Below are 24,282 nucleotides of genomic sequence, written 5' to 3' on the forward strand. Positions count from 1 at the left end.
CCAGTGTTACACAGCTGTAAGAATACAATATAACTCATAACTGTCCTCCTAATAGAAGGGAAGAACTGCATAGCTGCATTCAATCTGTAGCAAAAGAAGTGGGATTGAATAAATAGAATACAAAGTATAAATATAAAAATATGATTCTTTTACTAATTTTGGTCACTAACTTGCTATATTATCTCAGGCGAATCACTTTCTTTTCCTCGCCTTTGTTATACACTGTCACTAACTTTGTCTAGACTGTATCGTTTAGTGGGAATACTGCCTCTTATTGGGTGCTTTGCTCAGTCTGCAGCATCATGAGGCCCTGCTTTCACTAGGAGAGGTGTTAGGATAATATAAAGAATAATAAGCAATAATAAAAACCATGTTAAAAATGATAAATTATGTGGAGCTTATGGTTATAATAAAGCTAATTTTCAGGTTTTTTTCCTTTCACTGTTTTATAGTTACTCACTGTTCAGGACATCTGTGAATTTCAATGTGTTTTGAATAGAAATTTCATAATCTGTTACTTCACCATTGTAGTACATTGGCCACTTTATGAATGTAATCTGTGCACGTGCAGGGAATATCTGATTTACTGGACTCTACTGTTATAAATCATTGCAGGCTCATCAGAATTACTGCATGTGTTGCCACCAGCTGAGGCTCCAAACTTGCTAAAATATATGGCTCCTTCTATAAATGGACAAAAAAAGTCCCAACTGAGCTAGTATTTTAGAATCATTTATAAAATATTAGCTTTGTTCACATGCATTGCAGGCAAAGAATCCACAGTTTATACACCCACTGACACAATGGGCTCTGAACTTCTGAAGGAATTGTTAAGCTTTCAGGCAAAAACACAAACTACTTGAAGAAAACCATTAAAATGTGTAAGCTACTCAGTGGATCACAGACTGTGATCTATACAGTATACAATACTCTCCTACTATGAAATCCTTAGGTTAATATATTCACAGTGGACCTCAGCACCTCCATAGCTGTCACAGTTTTTTTTTTCTTCCAGGAACCTCTGTATCACAGAGACTGAATTCTGTTGTCTTACATTACATACTAGGTAGTCTCAGGAACATGAACACAAACAAATGATAATAAAGACATTTTGCATCTGGGGCAGACTTTTTCTAGGAGATAAGATGCATTTTATTATACAGGAGTATGGAACTGTACCAAAGAAAGGCTGAATAATATAAGAATCAAAGTTCAGTGGTGAAAAAGAAAAAAAAAAAAAACAAAACAACATTAAAAAATTTCCAAGCGTAATCTCTCAAAGCAAATATGAAAATATACCGGAAGGAAGGAAGGACATTAACAGACTAAAGGAGATAATTCTTGAAAAATAAGCTATGGGCCTGATTCTCTCCTAATACCAATTGAAGGGCATTAAAAATGTACTGAGGTCAGTGAAATTGCATTAGTGTGACAGGAGGATCAAACAATATGTATTTTACATATTTGGTCCCATTAAAAGCATTGGCACAATTCCCACAGGCTTCACTGGTAGCTGGATTATTCTTTAATTCCTTGTTTTCCTTCAGATGTACAGAAATCTGTGAAAGGGTCACTCATGTAGACATTAGGTCATAGTATATACTGTAGAGCATATTTGTACAATGAAAACTAAATAGTCCTGATTCAGTCATGCAGAATCAGAAGGATTCATGCCTTGACCAAACAGCAGAATACAGTACCACTGCTTTTCAAAGATATTCTGTGCAGTAATGTTGCTGCACAAAATAAAGATCCTACGCCCATGTTTTATCTGACCCTTGATTTCAGGTTTGTACCACATAGAGAAACTATGCTTCTATACTGCCAGTGGTTAGACAGACTCCAGCTTGAGCTATGCTAAAACTGAAAATCAAAACCATGCAAAAAGTTGTGAAAACAAAATTAAAAATTATTTGGGAAAACAATAGGAGAGCAAAACCTAATATTCTTCTTTAGATTTAATTCAACAATTCAGAGAATAGCTGAAGGTCCATGGAAGATTATTACTGATTTTGTTTGAGAGACAGCAGATGCTTAGGAAAATTACAGTCTTATTACAATAGAAATCAAATGGAAATCCAGTGGATATAGATAGAGAAAGGCAGAAACCACCACAAAGGTTGGTTTGGGCCAAATCATGCATTAAATAGGTAGAGAGAACAAAGAAGGACAGGTTGAATGGAATGAATGGCTCCCAGATCCTATGAAACACCGGGTCTTCTGGGAAAGGGACATCTAAGAGACTCTGAGAGATCACTTCTCCATACTGTAAGCTGCAGTGTCCTTTCTCTTTTTGGAGCAACCACACTGATACTAAAAGCAATTTGTCTACCAGAACATGGTAGCAGTGTGGGAAGCTTGTAGATTATTGTTGTCAGCTTTTACTGTTTGTTCTGGTTATCACTTGGAATATATAAAATGTCAAAAAATAAAAATAAAAGGAAAGCACCCTGGGCAGCTGATTCACCATTTCATGCTAAAGGACACACCTCTGAGTGAAGAATCTTGACTCTGTTTGGCCTAAAATTGCCTATAGCTTCCCATCAAATTAGAAACAGTTGTGAGGTACCTGTATCAGAATAAGGTCCCTCCGCCTATGGCACCAAAATCGATCAAAATTGCGCAGTGGTTATTTCTGTGGTTGCTGAAGAGATGATATTTAATAAGGCCAATGCACTAACTAGATGCTCTATATATTCTAATCATTATATAGCTCTCTATAAATGATCCATCCATATTTAATTGATTTATATAAACTGGTGCTATGTTTCCATTCACTTACATATTTATTTATAGAAGGATCATGTGAGACTCATGAAACTTACTTGTGTCCAGATTCATGAGCAATTGTAAAAGCCAGTCCAAGGCCTGTATCTTCATTAATGGTGCAACTACGATATTTGCTGCACATGCCGCTGATAGGTGCAAATCCTGAAAGAAGGAAGCAGTAGAATAGCTTGTTCCTCTACATTATTCCAAATACATACATCATCTGCACTGGTCCTAAAAAGCCAGTCTGTTGTGATGCATGAAGATGGTTATCTACTTCATCAGGTTTATCATGAAAGAATTACAGCAGACTTTTATTTGACAATAAAGGGACTCTTGTATAAGAAGTATAATTCAAACGTAACCTCCCAAAATACACTTTACTTGTAAAGATTATTTTTCCCCCTTATGCCTTCACTGCTCCAAAATTAGGGAGGAATCCCATTCAAAAAGGGCAAGTAGTAACAAAAGAAAAAAAAAAAACATCAGAGTGGCTCAGAAATATTCTCAAAATCAAAAATATTCCTTGAAGAGGTGACAATCCAACAGGATGTCTTTAGATAGCCTATTTTACCAATTTTTCTGCGTCAATGATACCAGTAATACTCTTTTTCTTCTAGGTACCTCAAAGACAAATATGTAAAAACAATACTGTTCTTTCCTCTTCAAGAAAGCTAACATTATGTGTAAAAATGGACTTTTTATTTTAAAACATTTCAGTCGCTATCAATCAAGACGCTGCTGTTGACACCCAGGAGTTTCTCAGAATGTGTTTTCATACCATACCTAAAGTATCACAAGGCTCATTTTTCCAAGAGCAGATATCAAAACCCGTAAGCAAGATGGCATGGTCATGGCGCTTTCCATTCTTCCCAACCAGAGCAGATTGCCATTGACAAAAGCTGTTCAGTGACTGGTCCGCATGGTGGTTAATCAGTAATCCACCCTGTGGGTATTTCACAGACACAGAAATAAGGTGCTTCCATCAGTACTTGAGAAAGGTGATTGAAAGAATAAGAGTTGGTTAGGGAAAAGGGAATTACTTTTTCATATTTGTTCTACATAAACTTCTGTATTCCCATGTTAACTGTCTGTGATGACTGATTCAGCTGATGAGTGACTCTGTTACAATTGTAAAATAAAACTGCATCTCTCCCCAGACACATAGATCTTTTCAAAGTCAGTGGTTGGAATTACGGTGTACAAATACATTTGATTCCTGATAAAGCTGAACACTAAACCATTTTCAACCTTGTGATTAAAATGTTCAGAGATTTCTGTGGAGGAAATGTATTATCCAAGTAGATCAACCCATCACAAATTTCTTTTCATCAAAAGAGATTTTGTCTTCTTTTGTCTCAGCACCCTTGACAAAAGAATTGGCTCCACTCCCACCTTTTGTTACATGCTATCTTCAGTTTGGGACTTTTGACTCCTTCCCTCTTCTGATCATCACATCCTGGAAAGCCCAGTTCTAAATCTCTTTATTCATTTAAGTACTTCTTAAGTAGATTTCTCATTCCAGCCATTACTCTTCAAGAAAATGCTGGAAATTGTTAAGTTTTATCTTACTGGAAGCATTTCAATGTTTCTAAAGAACATTTATATGAAACAAAGATTTTAGTATCAAAAACTAAGAAGCAGTGAAATGCAGAAAGTGTGATTTTGGAGGTTTTTGTGATTTTAATCTTCTCATGCTTTATGTCTTAAGAAACCTCTAATGAAAGCTCATGTACATACTGTGGGAACACCCAATGCTCCCTGTGAACAGCAGCAAATGAAGTATACCACACAAAAATTCTGACACAACTTACAGGCTCTTGTTCCAAAAGAAGAAGGCTCACAACGATAATGTTTATATCACTTCCAATTGTTCCATCTTTAAACAGACTGGAGACCTGCGAAGATTATTGAAAAGGAAATATCATCTACATGTATTTTTTTTAATAGACTAAACATATGTATTGAGTTATTACATTGGGCTTCAATTTTCAATACAAATTAGTGGAGTTATATACCTTGTAGGATTAATCCAAAAGAGCTTAACCCAGAAGAATTATGCCTCAAACCACTCCACTTATTCAAAAAATTTGAAAACCTTCTATTGATTTCAATGTGCTTTGTTCTGTCCTTGGTCTCCTGGATCAAGCGTAATCAAGTTCAAAGTTCAAGTTCAAGTTTTGTAGTACAAAACTAAAGAGCAAAGCCACAAAGGAAAACATATTTCTAGTTAAATTATATTATTTTTCTCAAAATAAATTTGTGCTTTCTCAAATAAATTTTTGTTTCAAGAAGAGACATCAGATAAAACAGACTAAGCTTCATGATACTAAAAGAAATGAAAGTTTCAATTTCAGAGTACCTGCCTTTTTTGTACTACACAAGAAGTATCTTAAAATTTAGTATTTTAAATATTTTCCTTTTTTTTTTTTTTTTTTTTTAACCCTACAGTACTGTTGCCAGAGCTGCGATAATCTAGGCATGTATTTTTCAAGAGCTTTTTGACATAAGTAATACATTAGATGAGGCCTGAAGAAAGGCTTGTGTAAGGTGTCCCTGCTCTTTTTGGTATCACTATTTGTCTAATGAAAGATCCTACTCTGACATAACAATATTCCCCAGGAAAAACATACTTCAGTTACACCACATCTTACCATATTCATAACTGTTAAGATGTACGTTGTTACGTTTTCCTTGCCATGTTTCTCCAACATTTTTTTATCTGCCACAACAAGGGTTTCAACATTTAGACTTCCATTTTTCTGAATTTTCACAGATGATCTTTTGAACCTTGGAGAAGTCCTGTATTCATCCGAGCGAATGTATGTCTCTTCTGTGGGTGGCTTAGGTGCATCTAAAAGGAAATAAAACTGAATTTTGGAAAGGGTTCAGATCACCCATGAACAGTTTCATCAGAAAATGAATTATCACAGGTTTAGAGCCTTAGATTATTTCTACAGCATGTGATTTAATACTTATGGCTAAGTTCTTGTATATTTATTAAAAAAAAAAAAAAAGATTCATTCCTGAGGCAAGGATGGCTACAGGGAGAGAAGGAAACAGGAGAACCACATTCATATGCAATAAGCAGTTTAAAATAAGGAATTAATCTAATAAAATGGTAGCATCTGTGGCAAAAAATACAGACAGAATTTTTAACAGAATATCTACATTTTTCCTTCCTTTTGATAACTTCCTGAGGTGTTTGGCATATACTACTTACATAGCAGTTGGTAAAAAACTCCTTTCCACAACAGATGTCCACCGTCAGTACAGAAAGCAGACACACACCACAAGTAAGATTCCTGCCAGCCTGCTATTGTGATTGACATTAGCCTTCTACATGAATTTGCCACTGAGGTTATTCCTGCTGGGAACATATTTATTTAGTATAGGGAAACGTCAGGCAAGAGCAAAGAGGGCTTGACAACAAGATATGCACATCCAGCCCACACACCCCAATGCCAGGGTGCACTTTTTCCCTCTGTGCTCGTGTAGCATGGTCAATGGCACGGTTAGAGAATGGTCTCTACCCCATTTCTTCAGAGTGCCAGAGAATGGGAAAAGAAATCTGTATCCTACATGCTATAATGCTCCTGTTATTCATAACTTCTTTTGCGTAAACCTACACTGCCTTTGCATCAAGAATTAACTCAAAGGCCACTGTAACATGCTATTGGGATAACAACAGGATTTTTTTTTGACACGGGATGTAACATGACACAAGTGAGGGAGCCTCAGGTAATTAAAAAAGTCCTGCCGGTGCCTCATCAGAAAACTATTCCAACAACAGAGCTAAAACAGACGCTGCTTCCTGCCATGCCAACCTGGGAAATCAAGGGTACCACAGAATGCACAACAGTGGTCTGCTTTCAAGAACTAAGTCACTCTGAACTATATTTAACATTGCAAGTGACTGTGCTAGTAAGATTTTAAAAGGTATTGCTCATTATAAACAATTGTCCTTTACAAGCTCAAAGAACTTTTCTCTTCTGGAAGCACGTCAAAACACGAAGACATGCCTCACCCAAGAGTGAAGCATTGAGTTCAAGGCACATCAGGTTCCACGCACTATTTTGAAGGCAATACAACTTCAAGGCATTTGCCTCATAAATCCATGAGCAGTGGAGTTTTGCTCTTGAATTAACTTCACTGCTACTAATAATACCTAAGCAGCAGCAATGTTTCAAGCATGATTTACTAACTATAGTCCAGTCAATTCTCACAATCTAAAAACATTTAGATTGTGAAGAAGAGTTTGAAAGATGATTAACTGGCTTCTGTAGTTCTTACAAATTGCCAACACATGAAATTTTAACAGATGGTGAGTGGGACAAGCTACTTTTATGACACTAAAAGGGGCAGTGTGCTCTTCCCTCTTACTGTTCAGCAAGCTTGGGTTCATTCTTAGGTTACAATAAATTAACCTTGACTAGGCAGTGTTAATAGTAAAGGACTGCCTTCCGTAAGACTGCATTCTCAATGCCTTTGTTCATTCAAGCTGGAATTTTCTATTCCAGGTGACCAGACTGGATTTTGCTGAAAATTTCAAACTGATAGGACTCCAGAGCTCAGAACAAGACCACGAAAACAATGTAAAAACTAAAAAAAAAACCCTAAAACCAACCAACCAACCAAAAACAGAGAAACAAAGAAGAAGAAAAAAGCTCCAAGTGCTCATCGAAGGGATGTTGCCTTTACCAGAGTGATATGTTTTAATTCTACATCCTACATTTGCCCCTACTCAATTAAACGATCACATGTGATTTTATCTGTAGTACTGCATTCATTCAGTGACCACGAGATCGACTTGTTCTATAGATTAACCAAGGCTGGGTATGGAAATAGGTTGTTATTTTTCAGAACTCCTCCTTCCTTTCTCTCAGAAGGTTACAGGTATGTACTGCGTGAAGTGAAAGACTGCAGGATGTGAAAAGAAAGAGTTTCATGGTTAAGGTAATTAAATGCAATCTTGCTTAATCGGATTCTAACAGTGCGGCTGACACCAAGTTCCTAAGCAATGACGGGTAAATCACTTACACTAAACTCGTCACAGTTGGATGCTAATTGCATGTTCTTCACGTAACATAAACTCAGCTTGAATACGCAGCTAAGAACTTACAGTTGCAACTGAAATTATTGAATATATAGATACAGATATACAATTACAGGAGCATATATTTTGTCAAGTATTTTAAAGAAAAAACTCAGTTTATTGATTTGGTACCCAGAAGCAATGGTTACTTTTGACCTTTTCTGTGTCTGTGAGTCCCACTTATAAAGACAGGAATAATGATAATATCTTCTCACATCCCAGGAGGTTATGAAAATACACTGTTCAAAATACACTCATTTATTATAGGCATAAGCACCATGTAAGAGCTCAAGAGGACATGAATAATTCTGAATTTGGACAAGCAGTCACAGGGGCACAGTAAATAAGCTGGAAGACCACAGTGGACAATGCAAATAAAATAAAACGCTGTAGAGCAGATGAGCTAACTTAGCACCATTACCCTCTGCTCTGAAGCAGGCAGCAGGAAAACCAGACAGGAGGGAAAGGGAGTATCTAATGAGGTAGTTTTGAACTGCATCAGAATGCAAATGGTTACAGGTTGAATCATAGGCTTGTGGATCTGGCATTTGAGGTCTAGCTTTCAAATCTAGGCAGAAGGGTTTTGAAGAAGCAGTCAATTTTTAATAAGCAGTTTTCAGGCCTCAAATAGGCCTCAGTCTCAGACAGCCACCTTTTCCACTACCTCCTTTCTCATTCCTTCCCTTCTATTTGTTTTCTCTTTCTTCCTTACACGCCTTTTGGAAAAGGAACGTGTTCCCTTTCTCAGAACTCTAGTAGGAAGTTGGAAGAATGTAATTGGACTGAGACAATGTTTTCAATACTGTGTGCAGTCCTGGAGACTCTCATTAAGAAACTCAGCTCAGAAGCAGCTCAGCTTTCAAAAAGAATCAACTGAATCCTGTAAGTACAGATATAGGGTCCAAGGGGGCTCTAAAATGTTCTGCAATTTGAGGGCCTAATGAAGGACTCAGAATAGACCTTGGCAGGGTAATATATTCCAATATGTTTTTTAAGACGTGGCTCCAAAATCTTATTTAAACAATTTACATGGGAGGTTCTTTTTGAAGATCTCAGTTGCCGAAAATTTCATTATCAAATGGTGAGTTCTGAAAGATTTGTTCTCTGTCCTCTCAGAAATTAATGATTTGGAAGACTTTTTCTCCATTTTCAAGGCTAATTAGTTATATATCCCCAAACTAACAGAGAGGAGTTAAGGGACTTGGCATCCATCACTGTGCAAAAGCAGCAATCTAAAACAGAATTGCTTACTGAAAGCTATATCAATGTCAAAAAAAATCAGGCAAGGGATCTTGTAATCTAGGTAGAGAATAAGAAAATTAAACAGTGATTCTGATGGCTTAATAAAACAGACTATGACATCAATTTAAAGGAATAATCAAATTTCTCAGATCTATTTCACTTTAGAAATGTATAATTCAAAAATATTATGCCTCCATCACAAAGGTGACTATGAACCACACCTCAGAATCACCATACAGTCTCTAGGAGCCACTATCTCAAACAAGGACAGAAAGTTTCCTTACATACATTTCTTGCGACGTCCACAAAAATGTTGCTTTTGAAACCTTCCATGGTGGTAACCATTCGCTTGAGCATGATACTTGTGGGAAGTGTGAATTCTGTGATGGCCAAAAGAAAAGTATTTGGGATTGGACTCTACTGTGTACCGGTGCACCTTCTCTTCCGCAGTTCGTTTATATAACACATGAGGATGGTGTCCAGCAGGTGATGTGTAGTTGTGCTCCTGTGCTAGCTGCTGAGGTAATGGAGATATAAGGAACTCGATCTTCCGTGTCCTTATCAAACCTGACTAAAAAAAGAAACACCACCACAAATTAGAGAAAAGACTGTCAAGGTTCACAGCTGGAACATGCTAGCTCTTAAAGTGATTTCCCTTCAAAGCCGAGACAGATTGAAATGTGCTCCTCTAAATTAGGTTTACTCAAGAGATAAACTAGATAGTCTTCCCAATTAAAGTATGCATTGTTTCACTTTGGAGATGCCCAAGTTTCACATTTGGTAACACACAAAACAAGAATGTTGTGGGACTGGCAGCACAGCACTTTCACACAGTACCATGAATTATTTCATATGCAATATTAATCCATTCTTCACAGTACAGATTTGTTTGTATGTGTGCTTGTGTACAGGATATACAGTCTCACATAAAAAGAAAATGCTTCTGGAAAATGCAACTTCTAATAAATGCATACATTAGTAAAACAAAATATTTTAATTAAGATTCAGGTTTTTTTCGGAACAAGGTATTACCAGACAGGAATCCCAGACTTAAGGTTACTCTAAGGAGAAACAAAAGCACATCATGGTACGGCAGCACAAAGTTGAAGCATCTGAACATTTTAGTACTATCATTCAGTAATCAGCTCCCCGCAATTTAATCATCATGAAGGCAATTTAAAATTTATGCCCTCCTACAAGAGAAAACTGACCAGTGAAAGCAAGTATCTGATTGTTTTCCTTCTTGGATCCCTGAAAGACAGAAGTAAGTATGGGAAAACTACATTGTATTTTTCACATAGTATCTGTGCATAAAACTGCACATGTGATGAAGTGTTTCCAGGATCAGGGCCAGGGAAATGTGGGTGGCACTGAGGAAGTATTTCCATGCAGCTCATTAATCAGTTATGATTTTATTTCATTTCTTGGTTTTGTAAAACATGTTGTAATAAACACTCATTTTTACCAAGTCAAAAACCAAGAAGTTGTTTCATCAGGTAATTCTATTACATTATATACGTAATACTAGATACAGATTTTTGCTTTGGATCAGTGAGGCTCTACCATGTGCCAACACCCTCCTGCCAAAATTGACATCCCATGAGGACTACATATCTCTTATGCTTCAGAAAAATATGTGCAGACAAACAAATGTCAATTGCTAACCATCTTGCCCAACATCTTAAGTCCTCCCAGATCATGATTCCACCTCCTTCCTCCAAAAGTATTCTTTGACAGTGCACATGTGAGACATGTATCACCTATTCCCTTCTGAAATGGGTGCTTTTCTTCAGCCTAACCTCCTAGGACCAGAATGCCAAGGGTATCAGAAGGAGAGCAGTTTGAGTGCCTAATGTAAGCATTGTATTTCTTAAGGATTTGTGGATTTTTCTGCGCTTTCAGAACTGTTTCCCATGAGGAAAACTCAACAGAAAATGAAAAGCAAGTGAAAATAGAAAGTTACATATGAAATCTTCACAGCTTTAACTATTTACTAAGTTAATGCTAGAATTGATTTTAAGTCTATTCCAGCTGAAAAGATTTATCATCAGAGATACGCAGGTCCTCAACAGCCTATAGTCATACATTATGCCCTTTTCATGGAAATTCACTTCTGTCTTTCCACATCAAAGGTATCTTCGCAGTACTCCCCAATATAAGCATCTTTCACAGGGGCCTAATAATAGCACTCATAAAATCACACTGTGATCCTAATTTTGACAATAGAAAAGATTCCGTATTATGAACTGGGAGGGTCTAATTGCCTCCAGAAAAATAATATGAAAACAAACATAGATGATATTCGGATTAACAATTTGCCCCCTCTCCTTTCTTCAGCATGAATTCATAATTACGTACCTCAGCCCGTATCTACTTAACATTCTAAATGAAGGTTAAAATTGCCTCTGTCAATAAGAGACAGGGTTTAAATAATTGACAAGAATTTAACTTGCCTGCTCACCGCAATAAGTTGGCATATTTCAAATGTCAGATCACATTAGGTCATAACAAAGTACTTTCCTGTAGGGAAGAAGACTAATATTTTAATCCTTATGATGTGTGTCATCACACAATTTAAAAGTGGTTTTGAGAAGCAACCTTTATCTACTAGAGGCCACTGATAACTGGGCACTTCTAAATGATTTTTTTTTTTTTTCCAGCTGGAAAACAGAAATGTAGTGAATCTGGTTTTTATTTCCCCATTTTAAAGGTTTCCACATCTGAAATTATTCCTGTAGGATTCATTTTGTAAATGATTCAAACCATATGGAACAAAGGGGTTTCTACATTTTCCTGTAAGAAACTGTCCCTGATGTACACGAAGTTTCAGCCCCAAATGTAATTTCTATTTTTAACATCATAATGGTGGATTGAGAACTCTGGGGGTGAGTGGAAAGCAAACTGAATTCTGGGCCCTGTACTGCATGTATATTGCTGCACCTTTACATAGGTTGTAACTGACTGAGAGCCTTACAAATGTATTCACTTTTTTTCCCAGCAGAAATGACCCTAAATCTCCAATGAGACTTCTTTCCTTTGGGTTTTACATCAGACACACCCTCCAAATTGAAAAATGTTGTGTGAATGGAAGATACCTTCTTTTTTGATAACATCTAGTTTTATGAAGTTGTCAAGAAGGGGAAGTGCCACAGAGCAGCCTGGACATTCATTCAATCACAGGCCATTTTCCATTTCTTCCAGGTATGGGATGGTTTTAAGGATTCATATTAAAATAATCTCTTTGGTAATTCCAAAGTAATGCTGAGAATGCTGACCTGGCTTCTGAAAGAGACGCAGTCCTCTGGATCGCTGCAAAGGGTGCAATTGGGCAATAACTGCCAGATACTTTCCTTGCAGGTTCTTGAATTCTAGCCTTAAGTAAAGCAAAGTGGCCTGCGGCTATGGTCATGTTGGCTGGAAAATATGCCAGCTGAGAAATGCCAGAGCACAGAGGCACGATACTAGCATAGAATCATCTTTTCTAACTTTACACTGCCAAGGAATCCCAGTTTCTTGAAGGCCAGATTTTGGCTAGTCTGTATTCCTGGGCAGTGTAAGTGTTAAAAAAAAAAAAAAAAAAAAAAGTGTTTCTGGGAATTCTTTCTACAAATACATGAAACGTCTCTCTAATTGAGAGTTAGATGCAATATGTTTATCCAGCTCAAATACTTCAGTAGATGAACAAATACTGTCAAAACTGCCATGGAAATTTATGCGTTAGGTTTCCTATTGCCAGCATAGCTTTAAGTATACATGTGACTTTCCTTGAATCAGAACTCAGTATCTTTCCATTAACTTTGATGGGTTTGGGACCCAACAAGGAGAGGGTCGGATAGGTCAAAACTCCATTTTTATTTCAGATTTTCTGCAATTATAACACCATGAGACGAAGCAGGATGACAAAATCTAACATTCTTACTAAGTCTAGACAACACAGCATGAAAAAGACCAGGGACTCCTGTCTATTCCCTCTCTCTCCCACTGTGGCTATCACTAATAATAGCAGCAATTGTGAGAACATGGTGGGAAGGAAAACCCAAGAGATTGCTCAGTTGGAATTTGCTGTTCTCTTGTTCTTCCCTCACAACACATATTTGCTATCCTTCTGTAAGGGATATTCCATGCCATTGGAAAGTAAATGGAAAGACATACGTTGATCTGCGTGGTTAGCAAATAATTCTGAATCAATAAATTAGAGGAACTTGCAGTTTGTTTGCAGAAAAGTTGAGAAGAGATGAGAAGGCAGCATTCCTCCCACTTGTTATTTGTTATGAAATGTTTGCTTAGCTCTGGGCTAAAGGACTTTTCAGATCCAATACGTCTTTGTGAAATTCCTCAGTATCAGGGTGTTATCACCAAGGTAAGGTACTTGTTCTGTTTTCTTGGTGTATTTCAAAAGGAGGAAGAATCTCAAAATGAAATTTGGACAGCAGAAACTATAATAAAATATCTGCTTCAAGGTTTTTTTTAATTGAAGTTAGATTATAAACTGAAAAATAAGGAGAATTTTTTAAACCACTGAAAGTTCATCTTAGTTATACAAAACCAGGTAAATCTTCCACTCCTTTTAGACCCACATGGAACAGTTTTGAGAGTCACACGCTAACATATCTGTTTCTAACAGGCCTCATTGGCCTCTTACTGGAACAGCACAAAGGCTGCTCCCATTTGTCTCCCCCTGTGTTCTTAGACTCTGAGTGAAGCCTTTGGCAGCTTCCCAGCCTGTAAACCTAACTCATTTTGAGGTTTCAGCATCTCCAAAAAACAGACCCTCTATAAAAAACACAGCAGTGACAGTGAGTGAAGGATTTTCAGAACTTGTATTTCTTGCCTATAATTTAACAGAGGTAAGTTCTGAGATGATAGTAGACAAACCCTTGCCCTAGACTAGAAGAGCCTCATGGCTGTGGGTTCTCTGCATACAAGGCATTTTCATTACATGCTAATTAAATTAAAGGCAACAGCTTGGCCATATGCATATTAAAGTTACAGGAGTTTCATAAACCAGATGCAAATAATGAGGTAAGAAGCATAATGAAATGAAACTGAGAATTAAAACATATGAATAAATGAACTGCAATGTCTCTGCTAAGCATAACTACCTAATACTGATTGACGCAAAGTTAAATTACAGTTTGCACGAAGACAGGAGTATCTCAACTAAATAAAGTGCTAAAAAGTTTGTATGTCTTGTCTAAGGAATACTACTTAAATCCAGAATGCTTTATTCAGTGTTATGAGCATATACACAAAATTAGATTTAAAAAAACCACTGTGTCTAAACTGAGAGCAGCTAAAACAATGGCTAAAGAAACCAATTAAGTCTATACCATGAGATGAGTGTGCATGTATTCAAGATGAAAAATCTCTCAAAAGGAAGAGTTAAATGTAGTTTCACACCCATTAAAATAGTTCCAAATATTCATTCTAAGTTTTAAAAGACTTGACAAAAAGCCAACTGAAATTGGCATAAAGCTTTCCACAGACTTCAGTGGACATTGATCCAAGACTTCTGTTGTGTTATTTCCCAACTGTCCAGCTCCTAAAAAACACAAATCGTTGACTCAAACACATCTTAACAAGTTACAACACATAAAGTACAGAGACATAAAGTACAGTTTTTAGTTCTACTTAAAACAAATAAAAACGTAAATTAAGAACTTCCTTGAAATATAAAGAATAAGAAGATCAGATGACCTAAGAACTATGCTTGCTGGTTATTTAAAATTATCTGAAGTCAAAGATGCCTATATATCTAGTATTCACATCACAGCATTGTTGGGACCATCTCATGTCACAGCATATTGGAGTCTTTTCTCATTCACGTTGCAGTGAAAACTCATTAAATGATCTTAGCTACGGTTTATTTCAATCAAAGTCAAACTTCAAACTCTTATTTTCTGCCCTGATGCTCTGCTGTCTCTGGGACTTTGGCACCACAAAGGAAACACAAAAGACCTATCTCTGCCACCAAAGAATTCCCTTGCTGGAGGAGAGACTCCCCTAGTTCAGATGTCCCACCTGTGGGTTTTGTCTGCCAGACCGTTTTCCATACTGGAATAATGAGCATCTTAGAAGCAGAAAGAAGTACAATGGAAATCCAGAGAACATGAAGCTATTCACACAACTTAGAGCTACCTGAAAACAGCCAGAAGTTGCCCTTGGGCCTCGACTGGCCTCTAGTATCGGGCAGATGTCAATTTTCAAATACCAACATACTGCACCATGTGCTAGAAGAAGGGAGAGGTCTCCCCATAACTCCTGTACCTCTGCTCAGATTCTACCACAGACCAATGGGAAGACAAGGACCTTCCCTCAGGTTTTATACGTGGATAATGGTAGTCCCTTCACAAAGTATAGAAATGATTTTCACGTTTGCGCTCAGCCCTCCATTCATTCTGCACATGCTCCAAGGCAGCTGGTGGCAAGCCAGCTCAAACTAGAAGCAATGAAGCTGCTAAGAGACTGGGTTATTAGCTCAAGCATAGCATAACACTTATGTGTCTACATGGTATTTTGTAACATCTAGTTCATGGCCAGTAGCTTGGAGAACAGCGACAGTGATTTCAGATCCGTTTCAAATGCATACTCGGAGAAACCCATGTGGAGATGGCAGTCCCCCGTGCATATACCAGCAGCCTGATACAAAATCTTGTCAAGACAGCAGGAAAAGTGCCAGCAGTTCAGAATGGGTTTTGGGTCAAGCCTTGAAAACAGGGGAAAGATACAGTTTTCTCACACATGCCAAGGAATCCCAGGAAGAATAAAGTCCTGTTAAGTTTGCCAACATTCATCTTACGTATTCCTCTTTCCTCCAAAGCAAGGATATTCAGCTAATACTAGTACAAGGCTGTTCAAAGCAATCCTGCATCATGTAAGCAGTCTAAATAAATTATTGTTTCTTTAGAGAATGTGTAATGAAGTAGACTCACCTCTTGGGATGGGTTAAGTTGGTAGTCTGAAAAATATGCGAGACTATAACCTTACTACAGTCATAAGCAAAACTACTTCCAAGAATTATACCCAGCAGTATAGTACAGCTTGACCTGGAATTGTAGATACCTGATATCACTAACTGACTTTTTGAGAGATGGGTTATTGAGCACCTCTCAGGTTAGGGTCAAAATGTCAATGCTCTGGAAAATATAATCAAAATGAGCAAATTAAGATGTGAAATTAGGTTGAAAAAATGACAAGCAACATATCTGGCAAAGCAGAAAGAAGGAGCCGAATTGCAGAGTGTTGCTGAGGTGAAAGATATCTTTACCCTTGGGAAGCATCATGAGCAAACAGCCAAACCAATGGCAGTAAATCATGGTAATTAAAGAAGTTCATTCCCTCTCTGCTATGACCTACAGCCCCTTTTCTGGGTGGTAACTGCAAAGGGGACAGCAGCAGCTAACAGAGCTGAGGCGTATTTCGCCTTCATATGCTGTTTCTGTCCCCCTCAGAAGGGCACTTCACACAGATGCACCCATGTTACTGAAGCACTGGGCAAATTAAACAAAATTCTGAGACACAGTGACAGGGACACAATCCATGATTCTCAAACAAAAAGCAAAAGGTCTGGACCCTAAATCCGTACACAGGTTGTTAAATAAATGACGGACTTTTAAAGAGTGTTAAGCACCCAGGAGCTCCCATTGAGCTGAATATTGTCTCTGCAAGTATTTCCAGAGTGCGTTTATACCAATTTGGGAAAGAAAATGTTCTGGGAAACTAGTGAGAATGGACTCTCATGAGGTTTCCAATAATACACATGTATTATTGAAGTCAGAAATCCCACGAGTAAAACTCTGAGCATGTTCATTTTTGATCCTATCCCAAACCAGGCAGCACAAAGGCATGCGAACACACTAAATGAAAGAGAGAATTTAAGTTGACTAAACTTTTCCCTAGCTTTTATGTTTGCCAAACAAATTCACCCATCCTTCAGAAAAGTATCAAGTCTGTACATGGGCAGTTACTGACAACTACCCCGGAGTCAGGGAAGTACAAATGTAATGTTTTATTGGACTGGGTCCTTGGCTGATGAGAATAACCTCAGCAGACCTTTCCTGATTTTCACCAGATTGGAATATCTGGCTCTGTACCACTGCAAATGTTTAGGTTAAGTTAATGGCCTTTATACACACTAAAATATTTTTATCCTGAAAGAAGCATTAGAATCACTGGTTGCCTATTCTTACTTGAGAATTGTACGGCAGATCACATTTTTCTTTAGATTCTAAGTGACTCACAAAAATAACTCAATTTATTCTGTTTTCTAACATAATATAGGTTTCTTGCAAACATAAAATGTTAAAGAGTTCTTAACAATACAGTATTTTATTATCTGAGGATCTGACAGAAGGAGAATATGATGTTTAAATTGCCAGTCTGAGTTAGTCATGAAAGACTACTCTGTTTGGTTGCTCAAAAGAAGTGCTATGCAGAACATTCAGCAATTATTAAAACAAGGTAACAAAATTGCATGTCTTTAATTATTCCTATATGAACAAAGACAGTGTTATCTCTCAATAGTGCCTTTGTATTTCTGCAGTTGACTGAACTTGTTTAAAACATCTTTATGCAATCCTCTGTCAACATATGGCAAATAAGGAAATATTCTTATTTGTTCCTCCACTTAAGGTAATTGAACCAGTCACATTGGTATTTAAATGCATTAAATTGGTATTTATTGCAGGGTAATGAGATATTCTAGAACTCACACAAATTTGATTGCTTTGCCACAGATTAAATACTTGCTTGTCAGTACGTGAGCTCCCCCATTTCTCATGTTTTGTTTTTTGTTTTTTTTTTAAAAAAACAGAAGTAGGCATGGTAAGTGAACAGAAGAAAAATACTAACGTAAACTACAGCCTTATGACACTAACTATACACTAATAATATTCAAGTTAAGTGCCAAAGGTTTACCAAGTTGCACTCAAGATCACTTCATTAATGATTCTATCTGTATGGCTCTTTGGCTTGCTATAATGGTTCTGGAAAGCAATTAGCTAAAACCAACAGCTTGAATTTAGGCTTGGTAGCTGTACAAGCACTTGGGTATGGCCTGTTTAAGCAAATCCCTGCAACTCTAAGATAAAATCTGGATATTTTATTAGTTATGACAGTTCTGAAATCCATCACAAAGCAAACAGGAAGCAGCAGGATTGTTTTATGAATGCATTTATGCTTCGCTTTTCCTAAAAAGAGCCTACTATTTGTCATGTGCTGTCTTACAGTTGATTAGTTACTTAGGCTACATCAAAAATAACAGAACAACTGACTTCTGAAGGTACCTTAGTTAGTCCCCTAATCTAGCATCCCATGTAACGGAGTGCACAGTTTAAGAGAATCCTTAAAGTGTGAAAGGAGGTCTACCCTTGGGAAATTTTGAAGCGTAGAAAATGCAGCCCTCCCTGTCCTCTCATTCTGTGTAACAGCACAAAATAAAAGCACCATTTATGTTCCTCTTAAATCTCTGAAATGTGACTTCAAGATGCCTAGATCTTTAACAGGCCTTTGGACAGGGCAGAATTTCATCCTAAGGATGGTTTGCTATGAATTATTCATGCTGCTTGAAGGATTAGGTGCAATGAAAATGTTCTGGCAAGATTCTCCTCCTCCTTTGTGAACAGCTAATCGATTTTATGTGGATGGAATTCAGATGTACTAATATTCTATGGAAACCGCATGCCGCCTTAATGAATATTCTGCTCCTATAGTTGTGATAAAGGCAAAACCAATAAGATTAGGGCATAGTGACATAGAAAATGAACCACTTAAAAAAAAGAACTGATGATAGATAACCAAAATCAGTACTTAGAAATTCTTTTCCATAGGTACTTAGCATTAACAGATGCTTGGTTGAGTGTTTCCGATCAGCAACATTCCTCCCTATCAGACATGCAACTCCAGACATTAAAAGTCATGAATCAGGCCTTGCAGGAAACAACACTATAAATTATGAGATTTTTCAAAATAATGCCAAAGGGCTTTGGTGTTTTATTTTCTTTCTGATTTCTTGAACCATTCTCCACTGAGTTTTTAAGACTTTTTTTTACTCTTTATGATCATGTGTACTAGAATCAAACTTGGGGTTTTTTTAGGGAAAACACAGCTTTTCCTGTGATGATGGGACTTTGGCAGCTGGACTTTTCAGAAGAACATTTCATATCATGCGTGAGAGGGGCAGACAAGCCTGAAAGACTCCTTCTCCCTCACAAGACACCCTTTTGAAGTTGCAGCCAATAGAGAGACACTTACCCAATGCACTTGGACACCACATAGGGCTAGCTGGTGGTAGACGCTTCACTCTGTTCAGAGGTCTTAACTTCAGAGTGACTTACACTGACTGCATCAAAGCCCCAAAGCAAATGCTGTAGATGTTGGCAGTTCACTACCCATACCCACTTTTCCCCATCGAAGATCCCTCAGATAAAAGCTTCAGCCTGGCAGAGCTGATGCAAATGAATTTGAGGGGGCAGAAGATCTGAGCCTGTCTGACCTGTGATAATTTGCATTCAAACAAAATAAATCCAGCTCAATTCCCATAGCAATTTCACTTTGCTATGAATAGCTCAGGCAGCTCCAATAACGAGGAGCTTGGGTTACATCTGATTGCCAGCTGTATTGCTTACTAAGAAGTTAGGTCAGTGATTCCCAACCTTTTAATTTTCCTTGTTGGAGTATACATTGCTATGGATTAGTTACACGAGAGAGCGGTCACAAGGAACTCTGTAGGGAGCAAAGTATCAGCTTTGCTGATATTCCACATACACAGACATATACATATGTTGAAATATCTATGTGGGAAGGAGAAAGTGAGGGGAACAAAAGAGCTTAGGCCATTAAGGGAATGAAAAACAAGAAGCAAAGATGGCCCAGGAGTGAGAATGTCAGGCTGGCGCCTGGGTTATCTGGATTAAACTCCCAGTTCTTCAGCAATTCAGCTTCTCTGTTCCTTATTTCTCAGTTTTGTAGGCAGGGTTTTGTAATCAACCCACTAAATGCTCAAGAGAGACTTGTGAAGGCTCACATTTGACCTTGGTTGGGTTGTTCCATTAAAATGCCTCCATCTTCCTCACTATAAGCTGCAGCCCCAGCCTTCAGGAGGTCACTCAGTAGCTTGAGCTGTGATCCAGAGACCAGTTGCACTAAGCGCAGAAGGTCACAGCATAGCTAGGTACGTGCCACCCAGCAGGGCTCCGTGCTGGCAAGTGCCCTGTTCAAAGACACATTCCTTAAACATGGCCCTGCCCGTGATCTGTCCCTCATCACATCACTGGATGGCTTCTGCCATGTGACCCCACTCAAGGAACAACAATACTACATGGTAAGTGACCCAGAAATAAGCAGTCACTGGAGTCTGAGACGGTTGATAGGTTTGCTCATAACTAGGAATTCCCTTGCTGTAATGTTTTCTACTTTACATGAAAGTTTGATGAGAAATAATTTTCAGTACAATTTTCTAACTACAGAAATCTCTGTAGTAGAAATAACTGTGATCACACGCAAAAACTGCCACAAAGAGGTCCTGGTTTGGTATGAAATAAAACACCATGCCATAACTGTCTTCTTAAAATGGAAACAGTAATACTACCTTAATATTTGTCCAGATTCTCAGCATAAAGTGAGGTAAATCCATTCTTCAACCCAGTACATCAATTTACATCTCCTGACATCCTGTCTGCTGACAGGGTCAGAGTACAGCACACAAGTCTAAACCAGTACTTGGAGTGTTAACACAACAGTTCCCAGGTACTCAGATCCATGTTTGACTTTACTTACTGAATAGGCCTGCAGAACTAAACTGGTCATGAAAGGTTACACTGATTTTACTATAAGCAGAGTTTAGTATAAGCCTGTGAATTGTGACTGTTTAGGAGGGGTGAGTCTTAAGAAAAGCATGAAAGATGGTGTGGAAGCATTTACTTATGTCTTTTTATTGAGAAATCAGTTCTATTATGCAACTCTGAGAATCAGAAATGAGAACAGAGGACAAAGAAGCAGCTGAGGAGAGGACATAAAGGTTCCCATTTCTACAGAGTCTCACAGAAACTGATCCAAGAAGGGAGGCCTTTGATTCCCGCGTCAGCAAGCACCATTTGCTATGATTTTCAAGCAACTGAATAGCATTTCTTCATGAAAGCATTTGTACAGTAGAGTGTTTTCAGCGCATTACCTTACATATTAGGCTCTCAAAATATAGTCTGTGGAGAACCAAAGATCTAAGTAACCTGATGATGATCTCCGAGATCTCAGGAAATAGGAAAGATGAAGTGACAAAGGGAAAGTTGTGCCTGAAAGCAACTTTTTCTTCTGTGAGATATTCTTTATATCAAATTGGTCCAAGAAACCTAGAAATCTATTGCCACAGATGTTGCCACTATGTTAAACACCATAGGCAAAAATGCACTGAAGTCAAGGAAGATACAATTATATGGAATTTGTTGACAGCTCAGCATGCTGCAAAGTTATAAAAGGATGGTAAAAAAAAAAATTAGCAGAAGATTTAGGAGGCAAAATTTCCTAAGCAGCCTGACCTTTCTGCAATGAGTCTACTGAACAGTAGGTTAAGCAAAGGTCAGGTTAAGCATAGGTTAAGGAAAAAGCTCCAAGAAGAGGAATGTGCTGTCAGGGTCACAGAGGCTCTGGGACATCAGGGAACTGTGTGAGAATTACAGACACTTCAATCTCATATGTAGTTCCTAGTCCCAGGCCCTGAGTGTGCTCTCTGCTCCGTCCTGACACCACGGAACACGACCTGAGTTCGCACCATGCCACACCACAGCCAGCGGCTGCTCTCTGTGGACTTCAGGCATAACTTGAGAGAAGTGCTGCACAGCTTAGCTGCTGTTTTATCTGGAGCCCTCACTTAGAAATCAGGATACACTTAGTGTGCTGCGAAGTGTGGCATAAGTCAAATAAGTAGTGCGTCAAAGCACACCAGCTCCCATAAACAAGAGATAATTTGTCTACTTTCATAGGCAAGAATTAGAAAAGTGAACATGAAAAGTGAAAAATGCGGTCCTCCCATTTTGAGACTCTCTGAAGCTCCATGTCGCTTGCACAGCCACTGATCTATCATTCTCAGATTCCAACTTCTGTGCTAGAGCCTGTCCTCAAGCCCCTGTCCCTCACATCGCTGTATCCCTGACTTTTCCCCCAAATAATCTGGCTGCTCAGTGGCCACTAAAGGGGCACTGCCTGCCAGAAGACTACTGGCATGAAGGCAGTCGAGCCCTACTTGTGCCTACAGATTTTCTTACATAAGATGATTTGTGCTTCCAGGAGTTGAAGTGCAATCCTGCCACTTCTCAGTGTGAATGTGCTCAGCTTAATGTGTCATGACTAAAGATGTGACTATTCATGCAATCCATCTGGATCATCAGTCATTTACTCCACCTTTTCTTCTTTCCAGGTGGTAACGTAAACAGAGGAAAAGCCAGAAGGACCTCTTGTTGTGAAACATTTCCTCTCTTCACAGCATGCTACACTATACACTCCTCCCACAGCATAAAACCAGCAGTGTTAATGTGCTATGGAAGTAAATTAGTCACAAATAGCACCATAGGGAACTTAAATATTTTGAATGTATACCATATAATCAGGAAATACCCACCCTCTTTATCTGTCAGGAACAAGGAAATTGAAAGCTTTGTAATTTTAAACTGCCCATCAGTTGCTATGAATCAATCAAACACCTTGCCGTGGAGAGCTAGCATGCACAAGAACGCTGGTAAGATAAGAGAGGGTTTAAACGACACTCCCCATCCTGTTGGAATAGTTTCAGCCCAAGATTCCACATCTGATTGCCCCTGTCCAGGGCTTCTCTTTATACACCTCCACTGAACCCCTCAAAAGGACTAGAATAGGACACTGAACTTCCATATTTTTTCAAATTATTTGTACTATTACTAATTCTCACAAATTTCACCAATCCAAAATAAATTTGATTTTTTTCAAGAGTAAATAAATTTTATAAGATAGTTTATAAAATAATAAAGGAATAAGTTATTCCTTTAACATATATTAACATATAATGATAGAAGTCATGCAAGACTGATATACATCCTCTACATTATCATTTTTTGCAATAACCCTATATCCATCCACTTGCTACAAAGATCAGAGACAAATCACACCAATCACAAATCACATCTTTAAAATTTAAGTCCCTTCCTGGAAGAAACACAAAGGTATCGATTTAAATGATAATTACTGTTTTGCTAGCACATAATATAGTTATTGAATGGCAGAAGTGACAACAGCTGTAAAGAGCATTGCTTTGTGCAACTTTATGGAAATACAAATATATTAATATTTCACAGACAATGGACATTGAATTGCACTATCCTTTGTAAAATCAAGATTAAAGGATTGGCACCGATTCAGTGCATTGGTATAGATATGTATGTATGTATATATAAATTTCTCTTCCTTTTTATTGGCAAGTAAAATGCAAAAAGTCAGGTCCAGAGGCTAAGCGGTCATTAAGGGCACGTGGCATATCCATGGAGGTATTTTGGAGCACATGGGCACCATTCAGAGCAGGCTGATGGTGAGAGGGAAACAGCCCCATGGGGAAATGCTCCACATCTTCTTCTCTTAAACCTAACACAGAAGTAGGGCTGTGGAGGTAGAATGACCTTCGCTACGCACAATTGCTAGTTTGCAGAAGACAGACCTTCATTCTGGGTGAACAACATTTTCTTCTGTTTTGTTTCTCACATTAGAGTGTGTTCCTGACTTTCCCAAACTGTAATTCTTAAAATGATTAAATAAATCATGTGAACAGCCACAACAAAAAAAATATACTATTCCCTCAGCCCTCAAGCTATTTCCAACTAATTTAGTGTTGTGGTGCTATTCTGTGCACCGGAAAGCTAGTTTTCAAGAAATGCTTGGAAAATTACAACAAAAATAAACTTCTCTGGCACTATAACCCAAAAGCTGAGAACCTGTAAATAGAACTGGTGCAATATTCATAGGCCAAGACCAACGTCTGGCACATTTTTGATCCCAGCTTCAACTGTCTATGGTAATCTACCAGCCTCTCTTTCTGATTCGGCTTCTGGTCCAAATTGTCCTTTCATTGGTATTTCATCTGTCACACAGGCTGATGGGGAAAACAAGCCTATGTCGCTGTACCATTAGTCTGATGTTCAATGACACATGGCACCAACTGT

At 38.1% G+C, this 24,282-nt stretch overlaps 1 protein-coding gene across 2 annotated transcripts in view; it reads right to left on the reverse strand.

Moving 5' to 3' along the window:
• ADAMTS18 (ADAM metallopeptidase with thrombospondin type 1 motif 18) overlaps window positions 1–24,282 on the reverse strand; it is a gene marked incomplete at both ends in the record, with an annotated part of 76,626 nt that overhangs the window by 39,034 nt on the left and 13,310 nt on the right. For both annotated transcript variants that reach the window (XM_082320835.1, XM_082320834.1), the window contains 5 exons: window positions 2,826–2,931; window positions 3,556–3,715; window positions 4,584–4,667; window positions 5,424–5,623; window positions 9,395–9,677. In XM_082320835.1, the coding sequence (XP_082176961.1) occupies window positions 2,826–2,931; window positions 3,556–3,715; window positions 4,584–4,667; window positions 5,424–5,623; window positions 9,395–9,677 (833 nt within the window). The remainder of the gene's footprint in view (window positions 1–2,825; window positions 2,932–3,555; window positions 3,716–4,583; window positions 4,668–5,423; window positions 5,624–9,394; window positions 9,678–24,282) is intronic.

The sequence above is a fragment of the Platalea leucorodia genome (assembly GCF_965183815.1).
Source record: "Platalea leucorodia genome assembly, chromosome: 8".
NCBI lineage: Eukaryota > Metazoa > Chordata > Aves > Pelecaniformes > Threskiornithidae > Platalea > Platalea leucorodia.